Source organism: Lepisosteus platostomus, chromosome 10 (assembly GCF_059453375.1).
Source record: "Lepisosteus platostomus isolate fLepPlt1 chromosome 10, fLepPlt1.hap1, whole genome shotgun sequence".
Classification (NCBI taxonomy): domain Eukaryota; kingdom Metazoa; phylum Chordata; class Actinopteri; order Semionotiformes; family Lepisosteidae; genus Lepisosteus; species Lepisosteus platostomus.
The window spans coordinates 6,317,508-6,342,469 of NC_142620.1; the positions used below are offsets into that span (position 1 = coordinate 6,317,508).

The 24,962-nt window shown below is 44.8% G+C and overlaps 1 protein-coding gene across 2 annotated transcripts in view; it reads left to right on the forward strand.

The window, feature by feature from the left end:
* Positions 1-24,962, forward strand: part of tecpr2 (tectonin beta-propeller repeat containing 2) — a 31,284-nt gene that overhangs the window by 3,211 nt on the left and 3,111 nt on the right. For both annotated transcript variants that reach the window (XM_088647704.1, XM_088647705.1), the window contains 14 exons: positions 759-890; positions 1,081-1,238; positions 1,811-2,123; positions 2,286-2,418; positions 2,639-3,133; positions 3,601-4,577; positions 5,846-6,029; positions 6,895-7,068; positions 9,852-10,032; positions 11,241-11,382; positions 11,702-11,942; positions 12,799-12,888; positions 13,202-13,435; positions 20,695-20,843. In XM_088647704.1, the coding sequence (XP_088503830.1) occupies positions 759-890; positions 1,081-1,238; positions 1,811-2,123; positions 2,286-2,418; positions 2,639-3,133; positions 3,601-4,577; positions 5,846-6,029; positions 6,895-7,068; positions 9,852-10,032; positions 11,241-11,382; positions 11,702-11,942; positions 12,799-12,888; positions 13,202-13,435; positions 20,695-20,843 (3,603 nt within the window). The remainder of the gene's footprint in view (positions 1-758; positions 891-1,080; positions 1,239-1,810; positions 2,124-2,285; positions 2,419-2,638; positions 3,134-3,600; positions 4,578-5,845; positions 6,030-6,894; positions 7,069-9,851; positions 10,033-11,240; positions 11,383-11,701; positions 11,943-12,798; positions 12,889-13,201; positions 13,436-20,694; positions 20,844-24,962) is intronic.

A 24,962-nucleotide genomic window follows, 5' to 3' on the forward strand; every position in this document is an offset into this window, starting at 1 on the left:
GGAATCCTACTCCGTTGGGACCCTGAGCAATGCCCTTAACCCCAGCTGCTCCAGGGGTGCCGTATAAATGGCTGACCCTGCGCTCTGACCTCCATCTTCTCTCTCCCCGTCTGTGTGCCTGTGTGTCTCATGGAGAGGAAGCTGGGGTATGTGAAAAGAGAAATTCCTAATACAAGAAATTGTATATGGCTAATAAAGTGATTTTAGTTATCTTACTGATCTTACTTTACTTCTTGGGTATGTTGTTGCCTCATTGGCTTAGTAGTGATACAGTGTTAGTCTGTATCATGTTGCCCTTTTAAATTGAGGTGCCTTTTGGTAATAATATGATGTGGGCTGGTTCGTGAAGGTTTATATCTCAAGATTGCAGTAACTCTTCATGGAGTAGTCATGGCTTCTTATGCATGTTTCTTTTTTTTTAAACTTAGCCTCTTCATTCGATGATTAAGGGTATATCTTTTCAAATTGGGTCCACAGGCTAAAATATGAGCCGTGAAATCAAGGCGAGGAATGAAATGAACACAAACGGTCAATGCAACTAACCATTCACGGTGCTTCTGAACTTTTTGTGGCTTTTTTATGTGAGTTTGGGTTAATTTGCCACATTATTTGGCATAGTGTGCATTCATTTATTGAAAGTGAGCTGGATAAGCCTTTCTGAAGGACCAGTGTGCTGAAGACTTTGAGAGTTCCCACAGTGTCCGTGGGCATGACACTGCTGCGTCGGCGTGCCTGTGATTTCCCTCTCTGACCCACAGCTGCGGCGCTTTGACGTAGTTGGACTTCACAAGAGCACAGTGACAGCCCTGGCCTGGAGTGCAAACGGAATGAAATTGTTCTCCGGGGATGACAAAGGGAAAGTTGTCTATTCTGCCATCGATTTGGACCAGGTACAGCTCCCGTTCATTTGCTGATCCCAGTCTGGTTGTTTAAACAGCACTGGGTGTATGAAGCCTGGTCAGTTTGTCTCTTCTTATTCCTTCAGAGCATGCTGCGTGCTGCTCTGCTGTAGGCACCTGGTGCAGGCTCGCCTAATGCCTAATCGAGCCCTGTCTCTCTCTGGCTCCTCTGCGTGTGCAGGGTGTGTGCAACCCCAGCGTGCTGCTGGAGGAGCAGTCTGCCATCGTACAGCTGGAGTACAGCCAGAAAGTTCTGCTCGTATCCACACACCAGCACAGCCTGCTCTTCTACACCGAAGAGAAGGCAGTCCAGCAGGTTGGAACAAAGCCCAGGAAAGGGTATGGATTCTTGAGTAAAATTAACACTTGTTGTGGGTTGCAAAACCGCAGACTTTGTTGCCCTTGCAGTTATAGAAAACTGCAGTATGCTAGTTATTGTGTTGATTCCTAACTGTTTTATTGATAGGAAGTATAGGCTGGCCTTCTGTATAGAAAGTACAGATGTTAATATCATGCCTCATGTGGAAAGGTGTAGCTAATTGGCATGTAACCTTGGTTATATTTGAAAGAAAAATGCTTAGTCCATTGCATGGGGGGGGGTATTCCTTTTGTGAAGACCCTGTGTTCAGTCACAGTGATCAAGGCTGTTTCCTCAGTGTTCCCAGCAGTAATCTTCAGGAAGACGAGGTGTTGGTAGAGATGTGATTGATAACCTGTGTGCAATGTTGAATTGAGCCTCAGAGGCGGTCTGGGCAGCCTGGGGGCTCTGAGAGGTTCCCAGCGATTCAAGAACATCTCTCAGGCCAGGCCAGGCCTGGGCAGACTCCAGATTGTCGAAAAGACAAAATTAGGGTTGCACACACCGTGTACGGATCTCGGAAGCGCTAAGCTGCGTTTGTGTTTTTCTCCAGCAATGGTAAATTTGGGGCTTGCTTCCACCCTGGCCTGTGCAAGCAGAGTGACCTGGTGGTTTACGCTGCCCGGCCAGGCCTGCGCCTGTGGAAGGCGGACGTGCAGGGCAGCGTGCAGGCCACCTACATCCTGAAGGACGTGTTCGCAGAGGGCGTGAGGCCCTTCGAGCTGTTTCCGCGCGCTGGCAGCCATGCCACCGAGGGGTACCGGCCCGCAGAGAGACAGCTGGGCCTGCTGAGCTGCTTCCTGCGGGAGGGCTGGGTGCTGAGCTGGAACGAGTACAGCATCTATGTGCTGGACTCCCTCAATCAGGTGACAGAGCCCAGACACACACACTGAGAACAGTGCCGTTCCCGTTTAAAAAAATTGAATCTATTGTGTAATTTTTATTTTCCAGCATAACAAAATGAACAAAATATCATTATCTAAAGGGACCGCAAGCATTAACGAATTCAACATGATCGTATTTGACAGGCTGTCGTCGGTGGTCTGGAGGGGTCCGGCGACATCGTGTCCGTGTCATGCACAGACCACGAGATCTTTCTTCTGAAGGGGGACCGCGACATCATCAGGATATCCAGCAGACCCGAAGGCCTGGCTTCCAGCGGTAAGACTGCCGCAGTTTAGTCGCAGTCAAACTGTGGATTTCAATATTCAGAGTGTTCAGACCAGAGACAAATAGAACAGAATGGAATGCCTTTGCGTTGTTTGTTGTCACACATAAGTACACACAATTTTATAACGGCTCCAGCCAAAAATCAAACAAAAAATGTTCATGGTACTTTTGTATATACTTTTATGCGTCTCTTACATTCTCTGTCCACCAGTGTCTGATGTGCCCTTGTGGCTGAGTACCCCTACAGCCACTGCACCCCAGATGGTCCAACCCACTGGTGCCGTAGAAACTGCCCAGCCGATCAGAACCATGTCCATCATCGCGGAGAGCAGGGACACACAACCAGACGGCGAGGAGGACTGCAGGAGAGAGGGGGGGAGAAAGGAGCAGGACGCGGTGATAGTGCTGGAGAAAATTGAGGTGGCGTTAGGTGACCCCAAGGGTGCCCCACAGAGGGAGCAGGCCAGTGAGGCCCCGCTGAGGGGGGGCTCGGGGACCAGCGAGTCCCGCAGCCGAAGCAGCTCGGTGACGTCCTGGGACAGCGCCCTGGGGCTGGGGGCCGCCGTGGAGCAGTCTGCCTCCGAGCTCTCGGTGGAGGGGCTGAGCTCCTCCACCAGGTTCAGCACCGTCAGCACGGAGGACTTTGAGCAAGAGCTGGTGGTGAAGTCCATCAGAGTCAGGAAGAAGAAGAAGAAAAAGAGGCACGGTAGGATTTTTTTTTTCTCTTTTAATTAGCATTTTTATCCCATTAAGAGACGATCCCAAACTGGGGAGTTTCAAGGCTTTTCGGAATTTGGTGGTGAAATCGGAATGATGACTTCCCGAAAGAGCAGTGCAGATGTTATGGGAATCGTTTGGTTCTCCTTTGGTCCACATACAGTACTGTTAAGATTAAGTGAACGTGTTATGCACGAGACCAAGCTATCATGCACAGCTGTGTGTGTGTCTACTTGTGTTTCTACTTGTACTGGTGCTCTCTAGCATATATACCATCACTAAAGAGTAGGACCAGTCTTACGATACGGCAGGGATCTCTGTAATTTAATTTTAAGATAAAGCATTGATTTCAAGGTAGGTTTGGTGATTCAGTAATGTAGGGAAAAACGTATCCCCGCCCCTGTCGAGGTGCTGTTTTTTTGTATGACTAATTCCGTGTTACCCCTCGCTGGACAGACAGCGGGAACAGGCTCTCGGACCACAGCAGCTGGTCCGAGGGGGTGTTCAGCCAAGACGCCGTGAGCGATGGCACCACCACGCCGGTGTGTGAGCTGCTCTCGGACCGCACCAGCCTCCTGGGCAGCAGCCTGGACCTTCAGAGCGCCGACTCTCCTGACCGGGAGGGCTCCGTGAGCGGGGACTCGCACAGCCACGACCTCTTTGCGGTCCTCACCTCGCCTGAGGTCACGAGCACTCGGCTGGGGGAGCCGCCCAGCGCTGATCTCCGTGACCTCCCTGCGGAGGTGCTGGTGCTGGAGGCGCCTGTTCCTCAGAGCTGTGAAACTTCAGACGTGCCGCTTGCAAAGGCCCCAAGCTCCTCTCCTCCTTCCCTGCGCCTCCTGGAGTCGGATGGCCAGGAAGTCACTCAGAAAGACCTTATAGCTTTGCAGTCTGAAAGCAACAGATATGCGCTTCCGGGTCAAGGTGCAAAGGTCAGGGGTTCGATTCCAGATTGTGATGCCGACGCCCTCCTTGAATGCAACAGCCTGAACACGCAAGCCAGCGCTGAGAGCAGTTCTGGGGAGGATGGCTTAGTAAGGTCAGAAAAGGATGAGTCGGAACCCCATGTGCCACCCAGCCACACACATGATCTCTCCGCCTTGGATGATTTTGGGCTGCTGGGTGTTGGTGGAAGTCTGGAAGCATCTGATCAGAACTTAGTCACCCCCTTCCCAGCTCTGCACGATGTCATAAGCCACGTCTCCACGCTCAGCACCAGAGCACAAGCGCAAGAGTGGCAAGACGCAGGGCTGCAGTGCATCTCCAGCGACGAGGAGGATATCTATGCCCACGCAGTGCCGCACTCAGCGTCGGATGCCAGCCTGGTGGAGCAGCCCTTACTGGGCACAAACCTCCAGAGGCTCATCGATGGGCACTGCTCAGACGCAGCGAAATCAGATCTGGAGGATTCAAGCCTTTTCAAGTCTGATCAGGTAAAATTTACTTATACTTCCATTGTTGCTCCAGAGAGAGCAGGTATAATGGGTATCATAAAAAGCATTTCTGCTGAAATAATATAATTGGGGTGGAAACAGTCTGGTTAATATTTTGAAGTTCCTTACTTATTAGCAGAAAAAAATATCTTAACTGAATAGCACTAGCCTGTTCTATAGCTTTTGCAAACCCACCCGCACACTTCTCTTTTCAGCATGGAATAAACCTTTACTTGTTCTTTGGCAAACAAAGTTAAGTTAGATATTGGCTAATCGTTGGAATAGTGATACTTTTTTAATTGGTGGATAAGAGCTGTCTGAAGTAACCTAGAATACTTAACTCTGTAAGCCTCTTTTTAGCATACTTAACTACTGTGAAATGGAATATGTTTAATTATACAATTATGTATATAATTATATAATTATGCAATTATACAAGAATATTAAGAGATAACTGTGCTTTTGTGGAAGTCATGGATGTTGGTCCTTGAATTTATAAGCAGAAACGCCGTCTGAAACATTTTTAAATTTATACCCATAGCTGTTCTTCTATAGCTCCCTTGGGGGGGGTTTCTGCAGAGAATGCATAGATTGTGAAGGCTTAGCTGGCAAGGCATGGTTATATAGAGTGGTCATGGATATCCGCTTTTCTGCAGCAGCTCAGACAGATGTAACTGCTGCACGCAGGGTGATGTGTGACACATGAATAAATCTATTCCTTACGTTAATTATGTAGCGCAGAGACTTTATATTAGCTTCACCTGTCAGGGTGGGTGTTGAGGCTCTGGAGGAGACTGTGAAGACCAAGTCACTGTTTCAGGCTGGTGGGTCTCTGCCCCATATTAGCCCCGCTGATACGTTAGATAAGGAGTAAGGAAAGGAAAGAAGAATGCGGTCCTGTGTGGTGATTTTTCACTGTGCTCCGCTGCAGTTATGTCACAGCTGCTGAGCGAACCCAGCTGTTGGCTGCTGGGATTAACTGTGCACAGGCGCACACATTCAGAGCAGCCAGCTCTGTGGTGCAGGTGCAGCTCAGCCCATACCCCAAGTCCACCACCGATGTCATGTTTTTAAAGATGCCTCAAAAGGGCTTCCATTGTCCCGCCCAGCTCTGCCTTTCCTTCCTGACAGTACACAGCACCGCTGTCTATTCGCGCGTCTGTCTACTCCTGTCCTGAGCACGGGCAGCCCGGGAAGCTGTTTTCACACTGTGTTGTAAGACTCGCTGCAGAAGCCTCTTGCCGCTGTGTGTTCACTGTCTGTGTCAGTTTGCAGAGAGCTGGATGGGCTATTCCGGCCCGGGCTATGGGATCCTGAGCCTGGTGGTGTCTGAGAAATATATATGGTGTCTGGACTTCAAAGGCGTGCTGTACTGCAGCCCCCTGCCCAGCGCCGGGCTGCGCTGGCAGAAATTTGAGGACAGTGTCCAGCAGGTGGCAGTGTCACCTTCAGGTGAGAGTTGTTAGGAGTATGATTGATTTATTATAATATAATTTTCAACAGCATTTGGAATTAAGTGAGTTGTTTTTTTTTCTTGAGTTTTTATAGCAGCGAAAGCCAACCAACATTCATGATGACATTTTGATTCGAAAGCATTACACCTGTCGTCAAGCTCTTATTTTTGCCTTAAAATTTCGTCTTTTGGTTCTGTAGCATTTTTTTAAAAAGGGGTCATTTCATTTCTTATGCGTTCCTCGCCAAATAATCATGAAATACAAACAGCAATATTATAAATGTCAACAAATCTTTCAGTACATGAACCGAAATGTTCAATCATTTTTTTTATGTTTTCCTATTATTTTTCAGCGGCACGTGGTCAATTCAACAGTACTTTAGTTTAAGCGGCATTTAACAGCTGGCTAATATTGAACTGAGGTACTACTTCCAGTGCAGCCCCTTAGGAGAATGTTACAGTATGTGGTTTTGTAGCTCTTATGAGTCGCCATAAGAGAGAAGTAAAATGTACAGGAAAAAAATGTTGCTTCAGAGCATAATATAATCATACTCACACCTAAACTTTTTTGGCATAAAATATCTTTTTTAAGTGAAAAATAACCAGTAACAGTTTGGCTGCATTGCTTTAATTAAACGAGTGCTTCTTTTCGCCATCTCCTACCGCTGGTGTCTACACATCTTGCCGTTTCAGCACAGAGCGTCAACCAGCATTTTTGCTTCATCGTACTAATATTTTGATCTTTTCCTCTCTGTGCGATCCTGAAATCTTGTTCTCCTAAAAATAATTTCTTGGCATCTGTGCGCGAGAGGGAAGCAAGCGGGAGAGAAGCTGATGGCGAGGTGCTGTTTCCCTCTGGTTCAGGGTCCTTGCTGTGGAAGGTGGAGCAGAAGACTAACAAGGCGTTTGCCTGTGGAAAGGTGACCATCAAGAGCAGGAGGCACTGGTATGAGGCCATCCCTCAGACTGCCTTCGTGGCTCTCAGTGATGATACAGCCTGGATCATCAGGACCAATGGAGATCTCTACCTGCAGACAGGTGTGTCAGTCCCAGATGCCCTCTGCCATTCTCTGCCTCACTCACTATCTCCCTCCCAAATGGATGACTACATAGTTTGATTGGGTTTTACACTGCAGTGTGCCCTATATTGTGTTGACATCTTTTGGTCTGATGTCTTAAGTTATGTTTATGTAATCCTGACACTATGTGATTTTTAAATCATTTAAAGGCATTCATTCAAAGGAGATAAAAAAATTAAATGAAAGAGATCTCAAAAGCATTATCTAACATTGCTGCAAAATGCAAAATTAAAATGCATTTTGTTGGTCATTCTGCAACTATTTCTCATGCCATGTTCATTTGTAAAATAATGTTGGATAGCCAGCAAGCACACAAAGTTCAAAAGATACCGTTTTCATATAACAGATGCTTTGAACTTATAAAACTGCTCCTGATATTCTCATACAACAAAGTCTCTGCTAATACGCTTAAGGAGAATGAATTTATAGATGTGCAAAGTTAATTTCAGACATTATTATCTCTTTGTTACATTTAAGAAAAAAATATTTGATCAATATTTATCTCTGTTACTCTTGAAGTTAATTGTTTTAATGTTATGAATATTTTTAAAAGGACACATAAATAAAGAGAAAAGTACAAAGCAGGCTAATATGATAAATACATTGTAAACTGTTTTGAGTAATAACTATTTTAATAAAACATGAGCCCAGAGGCAGAACTGATTAAATTAAAAAAGAACTGCTTTACTGGTGGATATTTTGGTATAACTCAGCATTGAGACTATAGCCTGGAGTTAATGATTACTGTTCTGTGCATTTTTGTACTAAAAGCTAACTTTTAGTTAAGTATAGAAGAAAAATAGTCTTTGCTTTTTTTCCCTTTTTAAATAAATGTCCATTTGAGTCCTCTAGTTTGTGTTTCACAGTTGATCCTAGAGAAATCCAAATGACTGTCTTTTTAAGATTTTGAAGACTTTAACCAAGTCTTCTATTCAAGACTAAAAAGTTTCAATATTTTTTTCCTGTCAGTGTAGCACATTCCTGTGAACTTAGGGGTGTATCTGGTTTCTCTCCTCTGAACGGTTTCCATAGCGGTTTTCTTTTTTTGCTTGCTATAACAATATAGTGCTTGATTTGAATTTACTTTGCAGTATGTTATCTGGAATGTGCAATATACTGTATGAATCTTTATTCATATTCACCTGCAGAGAGCACCATTTGTCTTAAATTCCAAATCTCCAGATTTCAAACGGTGAAGTACTGCTCTGCATGGTAATGAAACTCCCCACACCTTTCCAGGAATCTGAATGTCTGTTTTTCGTCATTTGCTTTATATTTGTGAAGATGTGTATTCATCGGGAAAAAGTTATGAAGCAGTACGTCTGGAAATCAAGTGGTTCTGCAGCAGCACCTGGTTCTCATCTAACAAAGAAGGGTTTTGGGCCGTAGAATCTCTGATACAGCACAGGTGACCCCGGTGGAGGTTTAAGCTGTGTGATGTGTCGTTTTATAATCCTGCATTTGCTTGAGCCCTCTCTGTTCGTTGTTAATTATGTAACAAAGACAAACAGGTCCAGGAACGGAGTCCCAGAGGCCTCCATCTTGTTCCTGCTCCAGGATGAATTCTGCTGTCATGCCAGCCCTAAGCTAATACTGAGAGCTGACACGCCACTCGGAAACAGCACCCAGTCTTCTCTGTGCCTGCTGTCCTTTCAAGCTTGCAACCCGGAGTCAGAGAGCAAAGCAGAAGACCAGGCTCTGCAATACAAATCTCTCAAGCTCCACTGAATCATCCTGCAGCCCCTAGAGCTCAACTGACTTGTCAATTCTGAGGACAGTACAGCCGTGGGATTCAGTTGTACTTTGCCATCTTGTACTATATTACAAGAGAGAGGAATCCTCGCTGGGAATCTGTTACACACTTAGCAGGACAACCCACAGTGTCTTTTCGGGGTGACGGTGCTAAAGACTTCCTTTCAAAATTTAGACCTAAAGATCAGTGCTTTCATGTCACTCGGAATAAAAAGAGAGAAAACTAGTTGTTCTTGAAAATCAGGTAGTGATTTGCAAAAAATATTTGATTAATGACTAATTGTGGGTCAGACATTTGGATCACTGACAATTCGTGTTGACGTACAGTACTTTGAAAGGGATTTTTTAAGTTTCAGGTCACAGTGGGTGTGTGTAATGAAGTCAGTCACTGGATGAGTGCGTTTAAAGAGTTCCTGCCAACCCCAGATCCTTCGGGTGCGCCCAAATTAAATACAGGAAGCTTTCCCCAGCTACAGCACTGGGACAGATCGGCACAGTTTAAACCAGGAAATAATTTGGTACAAGAAAGAGGCTCTACACTGTTTCATGAAGCAGTGCCCCCCAAATCAGTAGGTCATAATTCCACCTCGGATAGCGTGGACTAGCTTTTATTGTAGTCCAATAATTTACGCTATTTAGGAGTGCAGGCAAGCGCACATCTTTACCTTTCCTCTCATATGTAGTCCAGTGCTTGATTTGCACCATTTTAGCTCTTCAGTTGACATAAGAAAATCATGTGCAAATTTCATTCAGCAGCAGTAAAGGCTTTACAAATCTCCCTTTGTGTGACCTGGGACTAGACTGCTGTCCCCAGCTGCTGCACGGAGCAGCCTATAGAGGTATCTAAACATCCCGAGGTGCCTTTGGCCTGAAACACTTATCCCCCTTAACCAGACTACTACAGTGCAGTTAGGTCATTTTTAAATCATTTTAATGTCATCACAAAATGCAAGGAGGCGAGGGTGACGCAGTGCTGCTGCTCCTCCACAGGCCTGAGTGTGGACCGGCCCTGTGCCCGGGCAGTGAAGGTGGACTGCCCGTGCCCTCTGACCCAGATCACAGCCCGGGGCAGCGTGGTGTGGGCGCTGACCGAGCAGCGAGGTGTCTTCTACAGGGAGGGGCTCAGCAGCTTCTGCACAGAAGGAGAGCAGTGGAAATGTGACGCTGTCAGGTACCCGTCAATGCACAATGCTTTAACCTCCTGTGGGCCTGGCTGGGCCTGGCTGGGCCTGGCTGGGCCTGGCTGGGCCTGGCTGGGCCTGGCTGGGCGAGAGAAAGCTGCAATCCAGGGTTCCCACAGCTTTCTAGTCACTGGGTAGAAAGTGCAGTGGTCAGGAGCTCTGCTTTAAAGACTCGAAAATATGAAAGGAGATTCATTCTACTTTATAGAACTTCTCTCTTTCATGGTAATGATTTTAAATATCCTTTGGGGAAAAACATTTTTGTCTGCTTTTATAAACAAGGTGTAACAGTCCTGTTGCACAACGTCCGGCAGGCCTTGTTTTGGGGAGTTTTTGTGCGCTTGTGTGGCGTTGAGCTCTTTTTAATCCGCTTAGTGCGGTTTTTGGTCCTCAACCCACCCCCTCCCTGTTCGAGAGAGGGACTCTGAAGCTGCGAATTACTGTGCTTTCGTGCTCCTTGAGCTCTATCTCAACTTTTAAAGCTTTGAACAGCAAGAGATAGGGGGCTGAATGACTGGAGAAGGGAGTCTCCTTCTTATCATTGGAAAGCAGTCATTCTGCTTTTTCAATGCCAAGTTTGAAGCAGTTGAAGTTTATATGTTCAAATTCTTTTAAATAGTGCACTAGTGTCTCAATGGTATCTTCAGTATTGGGCCAGTTTTAGTTTATTTGTGTTCTGGTTTCTGTTGACGTACAGAGTTAGTTAGCAAAGGAACAATTAAAGGTTTATTCCATGCTGAAAAGAAAAGAGACCCAACATTTCGGCTGTGGAGCCGCCTTCACAGGTGTGAACAACCTGAAGAAGGCTCCATAGTCGAAATGTTGTCTCTTTTCTTTTCAGCATGGAATAAACCTTAAATTGTTCTCCTTTGCAGCCTACACATGCCGACTCGGCTACCTACTTGAGTTCATACAGAGTTGTTTTTAGGTGCATTTAACATCTTTTTTTTTTTTAGTTTGAATATTATCTTTTTAGTATTTTATTTTCTGAAAAAACAGTGTTAATGTGTTTACCACAGATGTTAAGTCCTATAAAGGAATTTCTGATATGCCGTCTGTAATTAAGGTGGAATATAATTGGGGACTTCCTGGTATGTATCATGTTGCTTGAATTAACATTCTCGGGCTCACGCGAATTGCAGCTGTTGTAGTTGGATGCATAAGTTGTGCCTGAGCAGTGTGTCTCTCCTCCCCCCAGTGAGAGCCAGGGCTTGGAGCCAGTGTGCATTGCCCTGGGAGACCACAACACCGCTTGGGCTCTGGACACAAGCGGGAACCTGTGGTTCAGGACAGGCATCACGGCCCAGAAACCACAGGGGGAGGACGATCACTGGTGGCAGGTGGGTGGACGCCCAGGGCCTTGCACTGCGGGCTGCAGTACAGTCTTCATGGTCGGGCAGCTTCTGTCTGTGAACCCGAGTGCAGAAAGGTGGATAGATAGGAGCTGTGTGTCGTATGCGCCTTTTTGCGTCCAGGCACTACACTGAGAGATTGAGATTGACCTCGGCCTGACTTTTAGACCTCAGACCTCTGAGGTTACAGGTTACAAGAACCTGCCCTAGCCGAGTGACATTGTTTTGGGTGCCAGAGCTCCACCTGGCCGCTACCCCTCCAGCTGGGACAGAAATAAATAACGCAGTTATTTCTGAGTCCCGTTAGGTGAGCATCACGGACTACGTGGTCTTCGACCAGTGCAGCCTGTTCCAGACCATCATCCAGGCCACGCACAGTGTGGCCTCGGCGGCCCAGGCCCCAGTGGAGAAGGTGGCGGATCGCCTGCGCGTGGCCTTCTGGTCCCAGCAGCCCCAGTGCCAGCCCAGCCTGCTCGGCATCAACAGCAGCGGCGTCTGGATCGCCTCTGGGAGGAACGACTTCCACGTGGCCAAGGGCAGCCTCATCGGTGCGGCTTTCAGTTTCACCCGCTTAGCCTGTCTGAAGCCTGCATTGTCTGTTGCCCTAAAGCCCCGCGCTCATTAAAGGAGCAGCCTGGGACGCGGGTTAAAGATCACCGCTACAATAAAACACTGGTGGCTTGGTCTCGTGGATCACGCAGGGCCTGATGCAGAAGGATCATGGTTATACCATAGGCAAGCGGGAATGTGCTGTGGGGAAACAGGAATGCAGACGTTTGCTACAGCAAACTCTTTAATTAGTAGAATGCTAATTAGTAGGGTCGTTTAAAGAAGGGACGTTTAACAATGTGAATGAGCAAATTGGGAGAGCCATGTGGTTCAATATTCAGCAAGCTTAAAAAGTCCTGCTGCAAGTGGTGTGAGGCACTGAAAGAATAATTCATGCCTTCATTTCATCATGATTTTTTTGGCTGTAATGCTTTTATATATGCTTTGAAAATCATACTTACTGTCTTTAATGAAATGCTACAGGTCAAATTTAAATAGGAACTCATAGAATTAATCATATAAGTTCCTTTTGCATTTATCCTTATACAATACAATTGCCAAACCAGAGAGAATTAACTAGCAGAAAACTCCCACAGCTTACCTCTGAAGTTTTACAATTGTTCACATCTTATATTATTGCTAATGTTCACTCAAAGCTAATGTTCTCAATTGGAAATAGCATCGCCGCGTAGCAGTAATTTGGAAAATGGGGTTTTTCGGGAACTTTCAACTATTGTTAGTTTTGTCAGTCGTGACGAAGTTCAGCATGAAAACAAAGTTGTTTGAGAGGTGCGAATGAAAAGGAAAAGTCCGCAGTGTGCAGGACATTAACCCTTTCCATTTGTGATCCTGCAGGCACCTACTGGGCCAACGTGGTGCCGCGTGGAACTGCGTCGGCAGCCAAGTGGGCCTTTGTGATTGCGTCGTCGGCTCCGACTAAAGAAGGTGACTGTGCGTCGGTCCTTATTTAAGTCTTTAAGGCCCAAATATTTATTTTGGTTTAAAAAAGTAAGAAATGCTCGTGTTATAGGCCACAATTCATGTCTGACTCCTCTGTGCACCTCAGTTCTGCAGCCCAGATTCGGTTCATATGCTTTCTGTACTGGTGTGACCTTTAAGTTTGGGCTTCATCATTACCCTTGTTATTTAACTGCCTGAACTTCACTCGGTGGTTGGGTGGTTTGTTAAGTAAGCCTGCAGCGCAGTGCAGAGTCCTGTCTGCTGATGTGTCCTTTGATAACCTCGTTCATTGTTGTAGGGAGTTTTCTGTGGTTGGGCCAGAGCTGCAAAGACCTCTTCTGTATTAGCGACCAGTGCCCACAGTTCCGGCCCTCGACTGTGCAGCTCCCCCCCGAAGTGGAAATGGTGCATCTGTCAGCCTGCCAGGATGCTGTGTGGGGTCTGGACACAAGGGGGCGTGTCTACATCCGTACCCTCTCCAAGAGCTGCCCCACTGGCATGCACTGGACCCCCCTGGACCTCAGCCAGCTTGGTAAGGAGAAGCCTTTTTGCTTCCCTGTTTGTTTCATGTCTCCGCAAAACATTTGCTCTAATAATACCTGTGAGGTCGAAGGAAGGGTCAAAAAACAAACACATTGGAGCATAATAAAAGAGCAAATATGACCGAGATCTTCTGTGTTTAGTGGTTTTCCGTTTTAATCATTTTGTTTCATTAAAGTGCAAGAGAGATGCCAAGAGATCAACCTCAAAACCTTCCCTTAATGCCGCTTGTTGCCCAGATTTTGAAAAGCAGTTGCAAAAACAGTTTTGTAGAACCGAGGCGCTTCTTAGTATTGAATCACATGAAGCAAAACCGCCATAAAGGTGTGTCCTGTTGCTGTTTCTGTTTGTCTTCACCACAGCGTCTTGCACGGCAAATGTCTGTACAGTGTGCGCGCAATGCATGTACTCTGTCTGAACCTTTGATACCAGATGCCCGAGAAAGGGTCCTACGTGGGCACAATCAGGATTCCTTACAGTGTTAAAAAAGCCCTTCTGTGTGCTTAATACCACACTGCAGTTTTAGATAGGAAAGGATTTTTCTGCTGTTTTCAAATAAAGCACAGCAGCAAGTGATTGTGGAAAATTAGGCTGCTGATTCACCGGTGGAGTCTGCACTGTGAGCGCTACTCTCCAGCTGAGGCACAGACAAATGGATGGACTCATTTCTCTGTCCTACACGGAAGGAGCTTGCTCTGGATGAGAACCATAACCCCTCTGATAATGTGAAACAAATATGTAAAAAAAAAAACAAATAAATAAATCAGCACTTCTCAGCATATACCTAAAATTAAAAAAAAACAGATAAAACAAACTCCTCGTATGGGTAGTGCAGTCTTTCCTCCTTTCTTCACAACTGGTGAGTGAGCTTTGTTAGTGAATTTTGCGCTTGGGAAGCCAACTTGTGAAACATAACTCCTGATAAAATATGCAGTGCAAGACAACTGAGCTGCCCAGGCATAAACAGGTGTAGAAAATCAGGGAAGGTACAGTACATAGCGTATATTAAGGAAATGTGCCTTGTTGCATTCTGTATGGAGCTAGGAGCTGTTCTCCAAGTACCATTTGCAGTGGATTGTATTGAAAGCCAATGACATTACCCATCGATGAAGCTCAAAGATGGACATTATGAGCGAAACAATGCTCCTTCATGTGCCACTGACCACAGTTTTACAGCTTTGAGGGAGCTGTATACTGCGTGTTGAAGCAATCCCTCTGAACTCTGCAGATAAGAGCAGGCTTGCCATATTCCATATGGGTTATGGATGCTAATGATATTTTTAAAAATATTTGAACAATGTCTGAAGGTTTTACTGCAGAAAAATTATTTGTTGCTTTCAATTACTTGAAATTCTGATTCCTTCACACAACTGTTTTTGTTTGCTCGTGCTTTAAAATATCACAAATGCAAGCATTCAGTTTTAAGTAATACATAGTTATTACTTATTTAGCTTTGTTTGACAGTTTTCTAAAAGTTAGGAAGAGGCTGTGAGTTGCAATAGTCATTAGCTCATTTGTTTCTCTCATAAATTGCCAGACTCATTTTCATTCATCGCCTCTAGTTGCTGCAGCCCCGCTTTGATTAGGGTTCAGCCTGCAAGATCTACCTGTTCACTAATGAACCACGGGCTCTTCCAAAGTCTGCGGTGTGACTGCAGATGTTTTCAGCTGCAAAAATAAATGCATCTGGGTGATGAAGTGGCTTGATAATATCCCTGTTTACAATATCTAGATTCCATAACTGAGGAGTGAGGGGCAGTAATTGTGCAAAAGTAGGGAAAATGTTAAAGAAGTAAAAAAATAAAAAGATCAACTTTGGCTTTTTGTTTTTCTTCTTCACTGACCTTTAAAAAGTGAAACAGGTTGGCAAGATGCTCCATGGGCCTATTGTCATCATACCTACTTTCTGAAAATAGAAAAGAAAGGCATGGAAAGGGAAAGCTTATGTGAAGCTGAGAGAGAATAGAAAATTGTTGTGTATGCCCAACATTCTCCTACCTGCTCCCGAGACCGTTTTCTATACTTTTAGATAGGTGACAGGTGTTACTGTGGATCTCGAGTTCCTCTATGTAAGGCAGGAGGTGTTTTTAGAATTGTCAGTGTGTCTTCCAGGTAGCGTTCAGGACTGGTGCACATCTTGAAAGTGCATTCTGCAGCTCTGTTCAGGTTCCAAGTGCCGTCCTTCTGATGCACCTCCTAGTGTATTGCATTACTCCAGTGGTCTGACCTGCTTTTGAAGGTTAGTAGCTCCAGAGTTACTAACCTGACTCTGGCACATCCCCTTGAAGGCACCGATTAAAGAAGATCAGGGTGTTTGTGATTAATGGCCCATGTGATGAAACATTCTACTGATTAAACCTCCTGCATTAGGGTACACCTTTTCCGATCAAAATGTAAAGCAATGAGTTCTAAACGCTTTGATCTAAAAGTTGTTTCTGCTTTCCATAAACATAAGTCAGGGGGTGGTGGGGGGGGGGGGATATTCAGGAATGGCGCTGCAAATGACTAACCCTGAGAGCTCAGCCCAAAGCAGAGTTATGTTGTTGATGAGGACTCTGAAGTCCGCAAAGTCAGCCGTTGTGAGAATGATCTTGTCCCCATGCCAGACCAAGAGGACTGTAGAGAATTCAATACCCCCCACACACACCTCACCGGGGGGGACTGAGGAGAGATTTATTTTTTGACGCACTTGGTCTGCTTACGTAATGGATATCTGGGATGCCGGGTTACACGCAGGTTGTTGTGGGGCAGGCGGGAGAAGGTCAGGGGGCAGGCGCAGGAATGAGCAGAGTGGGTGATATCCGACACCGTGGGGTACAAGCTGCGGAGTGCTGGCACATCGACACAGCTTGGCAAAACAGCCTGGGCCTCGTGACGGGTACACCCAGGGGTTCTCCACTCTGTAGAAAAGCAGAACAATAAATTCTGGTACCAAAGAAGACAGAAACGGAAGCACATCCGTAGGGTAAAATATAAGACCTCTACTTTCTGTGTCAGCTGAATTGCTAGCAACCAACTGAAGTTAAATGAAGAATGATCTGTTTAGCATAGAAGCATACTTTTTAATATATATGCCTAGAGTTTAATATATGCTTCCTGTGCATATCCTGTATTTGTAACTGCATTTGTTTGCTAATCCATTTCATGTGTTTTGTAGCGGGGGGCTGCACAGGTAATGTCCTATGCAAGTCTAAAAGCTGACTGCTTACTGTGATGATTGCTATCGTGGTGACAACTGGGGGATTGATAGCAGCTGAGTTTTTAAACCTGTTTTAAGCCCTATCTCATAAGCAAATGATCGGCCCATCCAGGATTGCATAACTGTACAAGACGGATACTCACTTGGAGATTCATTTCTGTGTTTTGCCCTGCAAAGCTCTCTTCAGTTACTGTTCAGTACTAGAACTTGTTTACCACTTCTTCTATGCAGAACTCAATCTATAAACTGCAGTGTGCTGGAGTATCTAGTGACTAACTTCTCTGGAAGCTCGGGGAACTTCCTCATGATGAGGATTAAAATAATGATAGCGTGTTCAATTTGGCATGCCTTGCTGATGTTTGGGCATACCTATCCTTTCAATTGCTTTTGTGTTCCTGTTTAATTTTGATTACGTGTACCTTGTTGCTCAAAGGTTAATTTATGAAGAATAAACTACATCCATCAGACTGTAAGAAATCGAGCTGGAATACAGAGAAACCACACACTAAAGTGCTTGGAGATTTTGTAATTGAAAATCCTGCTGGCCTCAAGCCCCACAGAGTCCCAGGTAAATTAATTCACGAGTCACCAGAATCGCTTTCCGAAATCTCTCAGTACCTGTCCCAGATAGAATGAGACTGATTAGGCTATCCAGGTTGAAATATGTTTCTGAGTGCAATTAAATTACTCACAAGCTCTTGTGGTTTTGAGAGAGCACGCACTTGACTCTCAAAGGGATTTCAGTTCTTCGGGCTGAAGTGTGAAACAACGGCTTATCTTTGCTCTCCAAGCAACATGCCTTTGTAAGAAACCCCCTTCATCTAGGGAAATAATTCTCTCCCCCGCTGTTTCAGCAGGCCTTGCTGTTCAGTGCAGTACACCAGCTTAGGCAGTGTTCCCAAACGCCTTTGAAGCTCGTCTCAATAAAACCAGCTCTATGAAGAAAAGTGAGTCATGCAAAGATTTTCAGTTCCAGTTGAGCCAGTCCAATGTTTGAGATACTCGCAGAAAAACAAATGTTGTGTTGGTTTCATTAAGCCCATGTGAGGTGCAAAGGTCACCACAGCACCTGGCACACCACAGCTGGACAGCGCTACCCTGTGTTTGGCTGGTCTCTATCCCCTGCTATATGGGATCATCAGGTATAAAGAAAGTTCTTGCTAGACAGCAAGTTCTTCATCACACTGTTGCCATGAATCATTGGCCAGCAAATCATTTCCTGGAGGATCAGAATCCATCAAGTTTTTCTGCAAAAATTGTCAGTGGCTTAATGCCTTGGCAGCAAAACCATCTGAGGTGTATTTGGACCACAGTGATTTTTCACAGTTCCAGTGTTTTACGTTGATTTCAAAGTAGAATTCTAACAATCGAGAAACCCTGCTAGACTAAAGCCCTTGAGGGTTTGGCAGTGCTACTCTGTGTCACTTCTGATCAATCAGTTTTGAAGGAAAGTAAAAATTTTAATTGGGAAGTCCCACCTGAGGGAGAGAACTAATGTAGAGGAAAATTAAATGACAGCCGCAGCACTGTCTTTCTGTTAACTGGCACAGTGTCAGTTTTAATACATTGTTGTGGAGGCCTAAAGGATTGAAAACGCAATTGTTGTGATCTGAACATGATTGTTGACTCAGTCTTTGACAAGGATACAATCTTTTGCAAAGATTCAAAGTTGCTGTTTTCAGAAACATGTTAGGGTTCCTTAAGTCAGCTGCCTGCTGTAGCTGTGGATGGCTTCTGTCTGTTATAAAGGTCTGCCTTGACATTGAGAGTTCTAATTAAGCTCACATCTTTAATGCTGCACTGTTTAACAAACTCGTATCCCAGCCGATGCTTCTGGCAGGAATTGCAGTCTTCGTTTCTTATGTCTGTTCAACCAATGACCTGTTTGACCGGCACACTCTTGTCTGCTTGAGATAAAAGCCGATAGCCTTCTAAGGCGCACAGAGCCTGCAGCCACTTCTGAGAACAGGGATCATGTTTACAGTGATGTGATTGTAGCTGTTCTACCTGGATGTCTGACCCTGAAGCTCTGAGAGACGGAAACGGAGGGATTGTGCGTGAATACAGTATGTGCGTGAGTGGGAGGGTGAAGTGGTTTGTCCCTACACAAGTGGCCGAGTCTGTCTGCATATGCATTCCTTCTCTGTGTGTGCCGATGTGCTGCTTTGTGCATTTGTCTTGCATTTTTGTGCATGTGTCGGAGGGGGCGTTTAACGCTTTCAGCTGAGCCCCTGCAGAATGTACTGTGTTGCAGTGGAAACTCCTATTTATAGATTTGACTTGACTTTGTAAGAGGAGGGGTGAGACTGCAGTGTTTGGAGCTGCACTACATAGAAGGAATCCCTTTGTCCTTTTGAGCATAACAATGGCACAAAATCCAGTCTGCTACAAATGATGAGTGCAGATGATGTGCAACACACAGTGACTGAACATCATCAAAAAGAACTCAAACTTTTCTGGATAGCTCTCTGTAAAATGACTATTTTATTAACAAAAAAAAATGTATTTCTGTGTGCATGTATATGTGTTGTGCTCAAAGGCAAAAGATCAAGAGGTGTTGTGCAATGAGGTACAATTTTTCCTGTGGAGGCAGTAGGACAAACTGTTCCCAAGCTATTGATTAGTTACAGAGGACTGGAATCGAATCCGGCCCCTTTGCTCTGCAGGCATTAGGTGTTGCATGTCAACTGAGAAACTTACCGGTTGTTCCTCCTGAAATAGCCAAATAGCCACCAGAGCATTAACCTCATGGCCTGCCAGTCTGTTTCTCACATTGAAGTTTAACACGCAGCAGCGCCTGGTTCAAACCAGGTGGTTGAACAGTCGTGCACACTGCAGTTGCCAGATGCTGTGGTGTGTTACGTAAGCCACACAGACTGTTACAGACTTTTATTGCTGGAACTGATTTTTGATTATTATTTTTTTTACTGTATCAGATTGCTTCTATATGGAGTAAGGCATGCGGCTCTGGGACTGAAGTTTCTGTCATAGCCCCCCAGGTCCTGGATGGGACACCGGTCCATCTAAAGGGCAGACACTCACACACTCACAACAGGACCAATTCTCCCAGAAGCCAGTTAACTGTTTTTGGACTGTGGGAGGAAACCAGAGCGCCCGGAGGAAAACCCACATGAACAAGGGCAGAACATACAAACTCCACACAGACAGCACCCCAGGTCTGGACTTAAACCCAGTGCCACGAGGCAGCAATACTAATCACCCTCCCACTGTGCCACCCATTCTGTTGAGAATAATAACAAAATATCATATCATGAATATTCTGCCTTATTGTAATTTCCTGTAGCAGCATAGTTGTAGAATCTAAAGCCCGCAGCTTAAGTGTTGTAAAAGAATGGTTGCGGTTACACTGGTTCAATAACACATATTCCAGTAGTTATACTTCACATAATGAGACATCCCATAATTTACAGTTCATGTATAAAGCTCATCGCAGTCTTTGGATCGGTAGAAGATACAAAAGTTTATACTATATATATTAAGTTAAGCTTCCTGGAAAAAGATTTTGAATGTGTATTTTGTGTACACATATGTAAATATGTTCTTTGGAAACAAGATGTTTGTGCTGTCTACAAAGAAAGTAGATAAAGGATCACTTATGAGGGCAAAGCAGTGGGAAGGGACTCTGGTGTGAACTGTTAAGCTCTCAGAACCGAGAGTAATTCGACAAATCTTGGGGATGAGAGTAATCATGGGCTGGAAATATTCATAAAGTAGCAACGCCTCACAAGCCCAACCACCACAATCGGCATGTTGGAAATGCATGAATTCAGAGCCCTGCTGTACCTGAAGGACTGGGACCAGACATAGTGGAATGGTCCAGTATTCCCACATCTGTGTATTTACTATTAATACCAACCTGCTGCAGAAGAGTCGGCTTCTGGCTCAACATGATGCTCAAGGCACAGGCTGTGTTTTGATGCACGCCACACTGTGTTTGCGCTGAGGATCCTCATTTAAATATGGCAGGTCTGCATGCTGTATGTGCACACTTTGTTACGGTGGTGCTCAGGTGTTGTGCTTCCTGTTTGCAGGCAGGGTGAAGCTGTCCAGCCTCTCCTGTGGCAGTCAGAATGTATGGGCCTGTGATGCCAATGGGATGGTCTACTTCCGGGTGGGAACCCAGCCCCTCAACCCCAGCATGATGCTGCCTGCCTGGATCAGCATTGAACCCCCTGAGCAGGTAAGCATGGGCTCTGTCTTCTCCCTGGATGAGCTCGGCAACATGTTTTTCACCACTGTGCAATGACAGTCTTGCTGGACATTATGACTCAGCTCTGTGGCATGTAACTTACTGAACATCTGCCCAAATATGCAACCGGGTAAAGAATAATGCTAATACACAATGACAGTCTTGCTGGACATTATGACTCAGCGCTGTGGCATGTAACTTACTGAACATGTGCCCAAATATGCAACCGGGTAAAGAATAATTCTAATACACAATGACACCAAGTCTAAAGCATGGGAACACGAAACAAAAATTTAAATTGTGCCATGCACAGAAAATACGCAAGAGTTGTTTCCTAATAGTGGAATAGAAATAGCTGCCTGGATCACATGTTGTTTTTTTTCACATTAGTTCTGTTCTGGCAAAGTACAGGAAGAAAATGATGTTGGTTATTTGAAGCCCCCGTGGTATAGTGGATTGACTAGGGTTTTGATACAAGTGTACTGGAAATAACTCTAGATACAGCCGAGATCTGTAACTTCAGGGAAGCTCAGTCCTGCATTTCCCCTGCCTGACAGGTAGGCAGTAGGTTAGAGGGTCCTGTTTCAGGAGGTTCATTCCGTCTGTGTGTGTTTTTGTCTTCTGCAAAATAAACTATAGGTACAGCGGAGCATGTATTTTTGCTGCCCTTATGGAGTCGGCAAGAGTCCTGCTCTGGATACAGTAAAAATAAGGTTTCCCAGTAATAATGAGCTTTTCTCCCATAAGTGTCTTTTAAAATACTGAGCTTTAATCCTCTAGCTTGTGCTGTGTGATTAACACCGCACAGCAAGTTGGGGCTTATTTCCGGCCTGCTAGGTTTAGGTTTCTTTTGTACAGAAATGAAAGCTGTGCTCCCCTGCGCCAGTGCCAGCGCCCACGGGTGTGGTCGAAAGATACGGCCCTGATCGCATTCCTCTTTCGCAGCCGCCGGCTCCTGAACGCGTGTGCCTGTCGTGTTGGGGGGGGGGCTGATCGATTGAACCCAGGGAGCCACGGCTCGGGAAAAATATTTCACAAAAGGAAAAGAGAAGTACTGATTTTAACAAGAATACCTTTGAACGGGGCCTTTCGTTTCCATTGCGTTTCCTGTTTCCTGTCCCTTTGTAGCGTCTTTATTTTCCTCGTGAGGAACTGTCATTTTAAAAATATTTTTAATACTTCCAAGCTATGAGGATTTTCTGCATTTCTAAGCATTTATAAATTTAATACCATACATTTGCTTTGCGTGTAAAAAAAAAAAATCTATTTCACCCTTATCAGACGTCAGTTATACTATAATACTAATGGAAAAGCTGAGATTTCATCTGATGTAATTTTAGCTTTTTTAATTTACTCAAGTGTTTTACTTTGAAACAGAGTTCAACGACATGTTTCTTGCATTTTTATTTACAAATATGGTATTTTTTTCCCCGGAATAAGACACCTCAGGTCTGTTACATGATTAAATTCTACTTCTGAAATCCGTCTCATACGAACCCTCTTACTATGGCAAGATGCTAATTATGATTTTCCTGTCCTGAGGGTTCGTTTACAGACCACATGAATCCTCTTTTAATTCGCCCCGACCCAGGAGTCAGTTTGAGAATGATGCTGCGACTCCTTTAGACCCAGCAGTGCACACCACGGCGATGTGTGATCCACAGATCAGGTCCTGTATTTGTCATGCATGCAAACCTGGACTTCTCTGTTGGTTTGTTGCTATTTCCAGGACAACACAAGGGGATGTTTTTCTTGACCCGGTGTCTTATTTGTGTCATTATTGTAATACGCCTACATTTTTCCCATCATTCGTTTCTGATTTATTTATGTTTTTGGCTGCTGCTGCTGTTCTCCATGTGCATTTTTCATTGTTTCTTTTCTGTTGCATTACATCACGTTATAACTATCATTCAGTTACGGAAGGTGGGTTTGCTCTTCCAGCTGTGTGTGGCCCAAGTGCCTTCTAGCTGGCCTGCCACAGAGCACAGAGGTGTGATGGACTATTCAGAGTTTTCAGAATTATTGGGGCACCTCTTTTTAAATTGTATTCACATTTTATAGAGCATTTCTCTGCCCCCTACCCCCTGTTTGCTTCTTACCCATCAGTTTCTTGCTGTTGTTAAGGAGAATGTGTTCCTTCGCATTGTGCTCCTGCTAATGAAGCTATTTACGGCATCTTCGATATCCAGTGATACAGAATCTCCATGAATATGAAATGACTTTAGTTTCTCTTTGCTGAACCTAGGATTTCATTTTGCGTGTTCCTTATTGTGCCAGGAACTTGGGGGTTATTATCTGCTGGTCCGCTTTTTAGCATCCAGAAGTCAAATTAAGATCCTGGGCACTGAGGAGTATTTTGGTAGGGCTGGTTTAACGAATTACAAATGTGTCCATTTCTGAAATATATATGCCCTCATTAAAACATTCTGTTTGATAGCAGCTGTCCTGCGCAGACAATGTTTCGGCTCGGATATCATTCGCTTATGATTACAATTTCATTGTGATATGTCATTAAATGACGAAGGAACCAAATCTTAAATCACAAACCGTCAAACAAATTGACTACGGAGTCCAGGACAAGTCATGATAATGCTTTAGCACTGCGAATGCTTTAACTCCAAACCAACTGTTTTACAATTATTTAAACCTATAATTCTCCTCAAGCTTGTCAGAAGGTTGTCATAGCTATTCTCATTTGATTGTGAGCTCCTGTAAGCACTTGGAACATTTCCCCGGCTGTCAGAAACCACATGTGGCAGAGCAATCCTCCTGAAGATGTGTTTCCTCTGTGTTGACAAACTGGGGGCCTCTGTGATGTCACTCCCACTCTGCTCCTGTCCAGCACCAGCCCTGAGTCTGATTCCCTTCCCACTGAGGCAACTCACATTCTCCCAGGCTTGTTGAAGGCTAACGTGTATACAATGGATCGATTTTTGCAAGGTTTATGTCAAATATTAAATTGTCAGAAGCAACTGATGTAACTTGAAAGTGTTACATTGTTCCATGTCAGAGTATTTCATAGTAACTCTTAGTTTTCCCTTTTAAAAAGACGCCATCCTTGTGATGAAATGTAAGACCAAGGTCCTGACTCCCTGGGGACATTAACAACCCATCCCTTTTCAAGAAACACCCTGAGATTTTTAACCTCGATATCCTGGCCAAATTTCCCCCTGGACTTTACCAATCATGGCCTTCTAAAAACCTCCATTTATGAACTGGCTTCATTACTCTGCTCTCCTCCCCACTGAGAGCTGATGTGAGGTGAGCAGACTGGTGCACTATGGCTGCCGTCGCATCATCCAGGTGGGGCTGCACATTGGAAGTGGTGGAGGGGAGTCTCCATGACCTGTAAAGCACTTTGAGCGGAGTGTCTAGAAAAGCACTATAGAAGTGAATGGATTATTTATTTATTATTAATGCAGTATTATTGTGAAATGCTACAATGTCAACCCATCAGAAACTGCCACGTCACCTCAGGACAGATGTCCGTATAAATAAATAGTTGCCATTGTAGACATTGGAATAAGTGGTAAACACTGGGACTTTTTTATCGCTGGACTGTCCAGTTTTTACTAAGTACTATATGTAAGGCTGTATTGGATTGATCAAGAAAAACACTCCAAAACTGACAGTTCATCAGTCTGTGTAGTTTCAGGTGGTAGGTGACAATCCAGTAGCGAACCTGTCGGGACTTGCACATACAGGTGTTAACATTTCTTTGGAAACTGTAACATGTACACATCAGCACAGGTCTCAGTGGCCGTGGAGCTGCTTGGAAACCCTTACTTCATCCTTTTGGTTTCCTTTCTTCGTTCAGGAATGGCTTCTGAGCAAGAGCAATGGCACTTGGAACACTTTCGGATGGGTTTCATCACCAGCTCCATTGTGGGACGTCAGTATAGTACTGTATAAGGAAATAATAATTACATTGTTAATTATTACGCTGTAGCTGTTTAAGCCGTGGAGCATAATTTTCATGACATACTGTGCCCACTTTTTTCCCCACTGTTTCCATCATTATTTCCAATACTGTACAATATCTCAACTCTAAGGGACTAATACGTATTTTTTTCTAGGCAGTGTGTATTGCAGTTTGATGCAGATGTTTTG